The 9,934-nt window shown below is 52.0% G+C and overlaps 1 protein-coding gene across 1 annotated transcript; it reads right to left on the reverse strand.

The window, feature by feature from the left end:
* Positions 1 to 314: 314 nt before the first annotated feature.
* BMP4 (bone morphogenetic protein 4) lies at positions 315 to 3,290 on the reverse strand. Its single transcript, XM_082760566.1, has 3 exons — positions 3,118 to 3,290; positions 2,346 to 2,725; positions 315 to 1,381 (listed from the first exon to the last, which is right to left on the reverse strand). The coding sequence occupies exons 2-3, from the start codon at positions 2,716 to 2,718 to the stop codon at positions 540 to 542; spliced, it is 1,215 nt and encodes a 404-aa protein (XP_082616692.1). The 5' UTR covers positions 2,719 to 2,725; positions 3,118 to 3,290; the 3' UTR covers positions 315 to 539.
* Positions 3,291 to 9,934: the final 6,644 nt, after the last annotated feature.

Genomic DNA, 9,934 nt, shown 5'->3' on the forward strand with positions numbered 1-9,934 from the left:
TTGGGCCAGGTTAGCAAGGTCGGCTCTATTCCCAGCGGCCGGGAGCAGCAGCTCTTAATCTCCAGGGACCCTCATCTCCCACATGGCGCAGCCCCAGCACAGGGGGATCCACGGTACCTCGGCGAGAAATAGAAAGACTGAAATTTGCAAAGCCTTTTTTAGGGGAAAAAGGGAAAGGGGGGGGAAGGAAGCAGGGACAGGGAGGGGAAGGAAAAGAGGAGATACGTCCCCTGCTGCACTCCTGGCCAGCACAGCCTCAGCAGCACCCTGAGAGGTGAGACACAAAATGCGTTTACCTTTAAAATAATGACTCATTTTATTTTTTTCTTTTAATATGTAGTTATAAATATATTTTGTCAAAATATATGATCATTATTGTCAAAAACATTTGCACATAAAGTCATAAATAAGGTCAAGGTGAACGTTTAGTTTAGAGAAAAAAAAAAAAAAAAAAAGAGTCCAGCTATAGCAAGCAGTTCTGGGGTGGGACGGGAGGGAGAGAGAAGGGGAGGAGAGGGCGGCGGGGAAGGGGAGGGGGGTCAGCGGCACCCGCACCCCTCCACCACCATCTCCTGGTAGTTTTTCAGGACCACCTTGTCATACTCATCCAGGTAGAGCATGGAGATGGCGCTCAGCTCCGTGGGCACGCAGCAGGCCTTGGGGATGCTGGAGTTGACGGAGTTGACCAGCGTCTGCACGATGGCGTGGTTGGTGGAGTTGAGGTGGTCGGCCAGAGGGAAGGGGCAGTCCCCGTGGCAGTAAAACGCCTGGTAGCCCGGGGGAGCCACGATCCAGTCGTTCCAGCCCACGTCGCTGAAATCCACATAGAGGGCATGGCGGCGGCAGTTTTTTTTGTTCTTGCGGGAACGCTGGTGCTTGGGGCTCCGGCGGGCTCTGCGGGTCAGCGCGTGGCCTCGCCCGTCGTGCCCGAAAGTGACCAGGAGCGGCCTGAGCTGAGCCCAGTCCCCGCGCCCTTGAGGTAAAGATCGGCTAATCCTGACGTGTTTGCCCTGATGAGTCTGTGCGTGGTGGAGGTGGGTCACCTCGATCACCAGCCCGTGGTTCGGCTGCTTGTCCTTGGTCCACCGGATCACGGCCGGGCTCACATCAAAGGTCTCCCAGCGCGTCACGTTGTGGTGCACCAGCCGCGTGTCCAACAGGCGCGTAATGGCCTGGGCGCGCTCCGACAGCGGCTTCATCACTTCGTAAATGTTTATCCGGTGGAAGCCCCTCTCCCACGCCGCGCTCGGCTCCTCCACCTGCTCCCGGTACAGCCGCAGCTCCGCCGAGGAGATCACCTCGTTTTCCGGCACGCTGCTGAGGTTGAAGACGAAACGGATCCAGGGAGCCTCGCTGGGGCCCGGGACGGTCTCCAGGTGCTCTGGAGGGGAGCAGGGCAAGGGAAAGCGGTACAAAAAAAAGAAAAAAAACAAGAGCACGTCAGCCTCAGGGCACCCAGCCACAGCTCCCCAGCGCGGCCACGGCTCGAATCCGTGCTTCACCTGCCCGGCACCGCTCCGCTCCCCCGCGCATCCCTCCCGGCGGTCCTGGCACCGCTTGCTCGCCCTCCGCACGCCTGTGCCCGGACGGGGTCTGCCCTCCCCGCCTCTCCCCTTCGCTTTCAGGGAGGTTTTTCCCCTTTTGCTTCCCCCCCCCGACCCAGGACTCCGTCTCCAAAATCATCTCCTCGGAGCGGTGCTGTGCCAGGGAGCACAGAGGTGCCTTGTTACGGGGCGCAGGGGGCAGGGGGAGAAGGAGAAGCAAATTCCAGCGCCGTAATGATGCGGCTGGATTAATAATTCAGATTTACTTTGGAAAAGAAACATCCGCTAGGAAACATTTGGATCAGATTACAAGGGCCTATTGAATAAACCTTATAAACACACAGCTGTAAGTATTAAATTCGAGTAGGGGTTTTTGGGATTTTTTTTTTTCTTAAGAGCAAAACCAGGCAGCGATCGCTTTGATAGTTCAAAAGAAACACACCAGGGGCGAGAGCCCGCCCTCGCTTTACTCCCGCATCCGATCCAGAGCCATTAAATCCACGCGAGCCCGGGGAGCGACCCCGAGGCGAGGCGGAGGGACCGAAGGAAACTCGCTGTTGTCAGCAGAGGCACGGGCACCTCAAAATATCCCCAAAACTCGGGTTAAGCACAGGATGCTGGAAAAAAAATACGGGGCGGCGTGCCTGTCAGCCGCACACCCGGCAGGCTTGGGGGGGTGTTTTTCCTCCCGTAAGTTTAGAGCCGGGCACGTCCTGCTTCTAAACGCGTTCGTGAGCTTCCAAACACATGGAAATCCCGATCGCTACCGGGGCTGGGAATCTACCTCCTCCCATCACTGACCTTCATGGTGGAAACTCCTCACGGTGTTTGCCCGGCTGGTCGATCGCTCGGGGTACTGCAGGCTAATTTCCTGGAGGCTTTCCTCCTCTTCCCCGGACTGGAGCCGGTAGAGATCCAGCATGTAAGTAGGGATGACGGCTGACTTGCTGGGCTGAGGCCGCCTTCGCAGCCCAAACATCTGCAGCAGAGTTGTTTCGAAACCCCGCAAGAGTTCATGGCTTTGGGCAGAGCGGCGTCCGGATCCGGCTTGTTGTCCCTGAAGCTCGGCGACTTTCTTCCTGCCGGTCTCGGGTATCAGGCTAGCATGGTTGGTACCTCCTAGCAGGACTTGGCATAGTAGGATGACCATCAGCATTCGGTTACCAGGAATCATGGTGTCTCTGGGGTGGGAAACACGCAACAACAAACAACAAGGAAAGTCAGGGTGAGAAGCGAGCCCCCCCACCCGAAGAAGAAAAGAAGAAGAAGAAGAAGAAGAAGAAGAAGAAGAAGAAGAAGAAGAAGAAGAAGGAGAAAAGTTTAAAAAAAAAGGGAAAAAAAAAAAAAAAAAAAAAAAAAGGGTAAAAGGGAAAGGGAAGGGGAAGAAGCCCCCGGCGGGTTGGGGGCTCCGGGGCGCATCGCGGGGCCGGCCCGGCGGGGCAGGGGCGCGGGGCCGCGGGTTCGAGTCCCGCTGCCGGCGGCTGGAAGAAAAAAAGTTGAACTAAAATAATTAAAAAAAATAAAATAAAATCAAAATTAAAGCCACGGCGAGGAAGAAGAGGGCTGTACTCACTGACAGCAAGCAAGGCATATCAGCACAGTCCATGATTCTGGAGAGCCAGACCCGGCCCCAGCGCGCCGAAAGCCCCCGGGGCAGCGGCTGCCGAGCGCCTCCCGCGATCGCCGCCCGGGCGCTGTGCGGCCCCCGCCGCCGCCGGCCCCGGTTTTTCTCCCGGCCCCTCCGTCACGTGGAGCCTCGCACACCCCCCCTTTAGCCCGGCCCGGCACGGCCCGGCCCGGCCCGGCCCTGCCCCGCCGCCCCCCGGCCCGCCCCCGGCTCGCCCGGCCCCGCGGGGGGACGGCCCCGGCCCGGCCCCGCCGCCGCCGCCGCCAGGGGGGGGGGCTGGATTTTGGGGAGGGTGTGAGGGGTAATGGGGGGGGACAGCGCTGAGCACACAACCCCCAGGGAAAGCCAAGGGGTGAGGGGGTGAGGGTTTGGGAGTTTGGGCTCTGGATGGGGCTCTGCTTTCGTGTGAGGGGAGCGTGGAGCTGCTTGGAGGTGTAGGGGGAGCCCCCCTGTCCCCCCCTTTGGGCACAGCGAGGTGCCCCTGGGGACACGAAGGGGCCACAAATGATCCCTGTCTTCACTCCCCACCTGCCCTGTGTGTTTTCTCTCCCTTCTCTTCCCCCAGACAGCCAGGCAGGTTCCCTGACCCCACCAGGACACCTTCACGAGCCACCCCGGGGCTGCACGTGGCCACCACAGAGGGCTAACAACAGGCTCACCTGGAGGAAGGATGCTCCTGCCGCACAGCTCAACGCCTGCATTGCCAAAGATCACTTTGCAGGGCCAGATTTTGGGTTAGGAGTGTAAGCCGGGCATCCCAAGGCTCAAGGTTGTTCCCTGGTGGGGTCTGGGTCCGTCACACATCACCTGGGCATGCTGTGAGCAAGGCGTGGAGACGGCAGCTCCTGGGAGAGGATGGGATGCCACAAAGTGACAAGAAGCAGAGTGAAATGACCCTGTGATAAAGAAAGAGAGCTCCACCAAGGCGTTAAAATACCATCCCTTTGCCTAGCTGAGGTGCCCCTCTGGGTCGGACAAGGCATCGTCGGCAGAGGGAACGGTTTGTAAAATTGTAAGACCAAAAGACACGGTCAGAGGGTTGGCCGTGAGGACTCCCCAGCTGGCAGATGAACCACAACCAAGAGCCGGCTGAGAAATGATGAGCGGAAAGCAGCAGAGTCCCACAAACCACCAGGCCGCCGTGCCCAAGCAGAGAGCGAGAGCGGGGCAGCGCGCCTCAGCTTCCTCACAGCCCCGAGGCACTGCCCCGGAGCTCCCACAGCCAGCAGATAGGACTTCCTTTCATATTTCACTTCTTTTTTTTAAAGCTCAGACCTGACCCGTGCATTACAAAAGCCCAGGGATGTCACCGAGAGGACACACGCAGATAAAAGGCAGTGCTGACACTGTAATATCTCTGAGTTATTCCTATACCACTCCGAGTTTAAAAGAAACATCTGTTAGCAAGGTATTTGGACTATGAATCCATCAAAATTTGTGAAATATTGCTATCACCATTTCAAATGTATCACACTGTGTGTTATTCTTAACAAGGGAAAACAATTTTTGGAGTAGCTGCTGTGCAACTTTTTAAAGTCGAATAACATTTTCATTGAAAATATTCCAGTCTAAAAGCAAAGTTTACGCAAGGGCCTGCACAACGCTGCTCTTAAAACAGACCTCTGGATGGGGAAAAGCAACTCGCTGCCTCTTTGTGGGAGCAGCAGCGAGATGGGACTCTCCTCGCCTGAAGACCTCAGTCAGATTCGGGCAGGATCAGACAGCGGCTGCGCTGGAAACGTTTTGTCGCTGAGGGCTTCAGTCCCACAGCATCCAGTGCCTCCTCTAGGAAGCCGTCCCGTTGAAGCGAGATCCAAAAAGTTACTTATGTAATGCTGGTTAACCATGCCTCTGTGCAAGGAGGTGGCCAGCTGGGGACAGAAAGCCAGTGGAGAGCGATGTGGTTTAGGCTCTTGTAGGAGGCAATGGTGTATTTGAGTAGCTTATTGGTTACTAAGAAGTGTTAGTCATGGGGAAAGCTGTAGTATTTATTCCGTAAAATGTAAATACATAACCCAAACCACAACGGAATAACCATGGATGGAAATAGTGTAGCATTTACTGAAGGAGCTGAAACGCGTTTCTACAGAAGCTGTATTTCCTTAGCCCCATAGAGAGTAATTTTACCTTGAACGTAGCTTCTGCTCAAGCCCGTGGAGTTACACATAGGCTGAATTCGGTCCAGGCACGCTAAATAACTGAGTGTGTTATATATTCCGACCAAAAAAAGTCAATGCCAAAATGGAGCTAAAAATACAAATGTGGAAGGTTTGAAAAGCAAACACTGCTTAATTCAGCGGTAGATACAACCTCGTATGTTTTAAAGATCCAACAAATCAAAAATAGAGAAGGTTACGTCTCTGCTCTGCGCAAGGCACACCTCAGCCAGCATCACACCTTGCGGGGGCGAGGGGGCACTGCTGAGGTTCTCGCCTGCGATCGGTCCCAGCTGTGCTCAGGGCTCTGCAGCCAGGTTTCTCCCTCGTTGATCTCCACGAAAAACCTTCCAGGGGCTTCTGCAGCTGGACAGCAAGGCTGCTGGGCTCCTCTGGAAGCTGGGCACCAGCTCACCGGGGATGACACCCTGCAAAAAATGGCCAGACAAGGAGATTCGTGCACGTACAGCCTGCAACTGTGAGTGAAGTCTTGTTTTGTTGGTGGCAGCGAGAAGCCCAGAGGCTGGCAGGTCTCCTGGAGCCCAGGTGCCCAGCTCTGCTTGTGGTGGACGCTAGCTGAGGGGCAATTAGTGTTCTCTTCTTGGATCTGCCCAGATGTTTTCCTGATAAAGTCCCAGCCACTAAAATTTGCCCCGTTCCCAGGTTTCTTGTGCTCAAGACTTACCAGCGGGAACTGCAGGTCGACGTTCGGCACCTCTAGAAATGAGGCCGGCTCTGTTTACAAGGCAAACTTCTCCCCTCATGGCAGCATTTCAGGAGATGCCTCTGGACTTGGGCAGAGCGAAACCTTCCCAAACCAGTTCTTGTATCCTCTGTTATTTTTAGAGCAGCTGCACCTTTTGGGCTCCAAAGTTTGCAAACAACCTGCCTTGGGAAAAAAAAAAAACTTGTCTCACCAGATTTGTGCTTGAGCAGAAACAAGCCTAAAACCATAAATAAATAAATAAAGTCATATGTCAGAGATGTTTTAATGACATGAATTACAGGAGGAGATGCCCATAAGTGTGCTAAGATCAATTCCCTCCTACCCTTTCCTTTCAACCGCCTAAGCTTGTCAATTAAAACAAAGGGAACCGAGCAAACAACTCCAAGGGATTACATTTTCCAAAGTAGCTCTTCACTAAAGAGCCAGACTCCAGCCGGTGAAAACAAGTCCAGCTGCCTGCATGGCGAAAGGAACATTTCTTACAGCCACACCGAGATTTTTAGGATTTCTCTGAATGCTCCAGAGCTGGCCTGTTCTACCAGTGTTTGCAGCTTTCTCTTGAAAAAAGAAATTCGTACCTCTCCTGAAATACAGGACCGGGCCCAGCCTGGAGTTTCCTTCAGCTTTATATGCAAGTGTCTCTCCTGAGGTCAGGATCACATCTAGAACTGCTCCTGAGAAAACAAGAGAATCAGGTTTAGGGCTGCTGTGCTATTCCAAACAGCGTTGTTGTTTTTACAAATAAATATAAAAACACTGTGTGGCAATATTAAAAAGTATAGGAAGTATAAAAGTATTCAAGTATAAAAATATATAAGGGCAGTCTTTGGTAATCAGATACACAGCAGCTGAAGCAGTAGGATTATCCACTTCTTTCTGGTTTTAAATTTGAAGGATTAATTTTATTGTTTTCTAAATCCACAAGAAGGTTGGCTGTCCCACGCAGGGAGAATGAGTCCTGGTTTCACTTGCCTTGTTCACTCTGCCACTTTTGGAAGGTGCCCAAGACTGAGCAAGCCTAGAAACTTCACGCCTCGCTTTCCATCCATACATTATCCGTCTGCTCCATGAGAGTGGAAGGCCTCTGCAGCTAAATATTGTCCTTATGAGATGCTTGTGTAGTGCATCAAAACTAGGAGGCCTGGTCTTGGGGAAGTGCTTCAGGAATATAACTCATAAAATAAAGCTGAAGCCGTTTTAATGGTCGGTTATTAAAGTTCTCCTGATCTGTGTTATGAGCGCCTCTTTAAGCCAACTGTTGAAAAATCATTTGTACATTGACTGGTCTCGTCCCTGAGAAGCAAGAAGGACCTCCAGAGGATGAGAAACGCATCCTTCCTGTTCCGAAATCGTAGCTGCTCCTAATAAAGACCGTCGCTCTCCTAACGAACACCAGAAAGCCATATGGATATCTTAGATAAGCAGGTTCCTTGCGGATCTGTTGAGTCATGAATACTTTTGGAGCACACCACAAGAGCTGGCAGCTCCCTCAGCGTACAAACCACTTCAGTGTGTCTCCAGCACCGATGTGCGGCTGTGTCTGACTTCGGCTGCGACTCTGATATTTCAGATGCTTTGCTCTTCCTTGCTGTCTAGCAACACTGCCAAATCTACCACGCCGCACAACCACATGGCACCTCCGGGGTGCTGACATCTGTCTTTGTCCTTTAATTGTATATCTCGAGATCTGCTATCATCAGGAGCTTTAATGATTCCAAACACTAGCACGAGGCATAAATAAGCAGAGCAGGACAACTGCTGCAGAAACAGTTGTAAGCGAACACGCTGGGATTTGCTAAGTGAGTTTGTTCCAAGCGTGTTCACATCTGCTCTATTTGATTCTCAGCAATAGCAAAGGAGTTCAGGGGTAAGCACCATCACCAGTGCTCAGAAGCGTCAGCACATCTCTGAATTTCATATTCCTTAATGTGAGCATCCTGAAAACAGAGAGATTCTGTAAGATTCCCATCTGACTCCAGGTGGGAAGCATGGACGTGACTTGTGGCTTCCACCTCCAGCAATGAAACTGTTGGGGCTCTGTACCTCTGTACCAGCTGCCTGGTGATCGAGTGCGTGCTCACAGGCACTCAGCAGGCCAAGGATCACTCTTAGAAAGTGCTCACCCAACAACCTTACACTGTGAATGTGTATGAGGATGAGCTTCCCCCAGATACGTGATGAGCAAGAGATCAGTGCAGAGGGAAGGGCTGCTGCCCCACAACCTCTATACAAGGCTGCAGGTTGGATGGGCTTTGTAGGTCAAGCTAGTTCCAAGTGTCCTAGTTCCAACCAAGTGCCCTGTGTACTTTTATAACCTACTATATTATATTATAAACTTTTATAATGTATATAAATGTGCACACACAGATGCAGGGACACGCACGTATCCATCGCACTTGGCTAAAACTTACCAAGTGCAGCAGGATCTGACCAAGGCCCTCAGTGGCTTCTCCTAGCACAAAACAATCCATGTCAGTGCAGCACCTTTGTCAGGGCAACCCAGTTGACTACAGACACCCTACAGGTTTGCTCCCTGTGAAAGGGGTAATGCCCTGTATACCAGAAGGAAGGAGCTAAAAGAACCCCCGGTCCTTTCTGATGAACCTTTTAGCAGGCCATCACTGCAGTGCAGCAAGGCTGTTTTATTATTGATAAAGTGAGCCAAGGAGTGAGGTGTTCTCTGGGTTTATTTTCAAGGTAGAGGCATTCCTACTTACTGTTACCTGCTCTGCTCTGCTCTGGGGCAACAGAAGACACTTGTAAGTAGCACCAAAGCCCACCATACCCTTTCTGTAAGTAGCCATTACCCAAAAGCACCTGAAAAGGAGCACAGCTTGTGTCAACAGCAGCGAAACGTAATTTAATTTTTGGTGTTTTCCTCCATAGGCAATTAGCTGTTTTCCCCTTCACTGCTTCCATCACATACAGACACTGACTCAGCAGCCTAAAGCAGGCCTTTAGCTCCCTGGGAAGTTCAAAGGCTCGGTGCAGTGCTGCAGCTACCGGGATGCCTAGAGGAAGGCTGGCCTTATGATGAAGGAGTTGATTTGGACTTCAGAAGGTCTAGCTTCAGCTTTGTGTTCCTGTGACACTGGCTGAGCCACCAGGAACCTACTTTAGCCAAGTGGCTAAGCATATGCTTATCAGCAAAGAGTAATTAAAAAAAATGAGGAAAGGAGAACATTAGAATGAAAGGCACGTCAGAGCCTCCCTTCTGGAAGAACAAGAGCGCTTTGAACCACGCTCAGAAATAAAGCAAAACCAAACATCAGTTCTAAACAGGTCCTCACACTCCAGCTCGGTGAAGAGAAGGCTTTCCATCTTTTTTGGTTGGACTCCAAACCTTGGGAGCACATTGGGAGAGCAACAAGACCCAGGGATGTTGCCTGATCTCTCATTTACAGCACGTGAAATAAAAGTGGTGTTGCTGTCAGGGCATTCACTGCCCCATACATCTGGTGCACCATCGTGGAGGGACATCCTGACATCTCAACAGGAGTAGAAAGCCCTGGGCTGATTCTCCCTTGCATCGCTCTGGCTTGAGAAGAGCAGAAGGGAAACGTTGCTGGGAGATAAAAGCAAAGTCTTCCCTGTAAGAAAGAAGCAAAAGTGAATATGCCTGGAAACTAGGAATTAAACACATTGTACTCAGAGGTGGGTTTCCAGCATTTTCCAGAAATAGTCATCAGGGCTTTAGATTACTGGCTGGCAGCCACACAGCCCCTGAACTGAAGGGAGGCCAATTTCTTGACCTGCTGGCCTCAATGCAAAGACAGTCTGTGCTCCCTGATACCTTATCCAAACGATGTGGGCAAACCAATGCTGTGCGTGTGTACCGTGCCTGGCTAATCCCCCAGGCAAACCAGGCTTTCTGCTAAAG

The sequence above is a fragment of the Aythya marila genome (genome assembly GCF_965140915.1).
Source record: "Aythya marila genome assembly, chromosome: 5".
Taxonomy (NCBI): Eukaryota; Metazoa; Chordata; class Aves; order Anseriformes; family Anatidae; genus Aythya; species Aythya marila.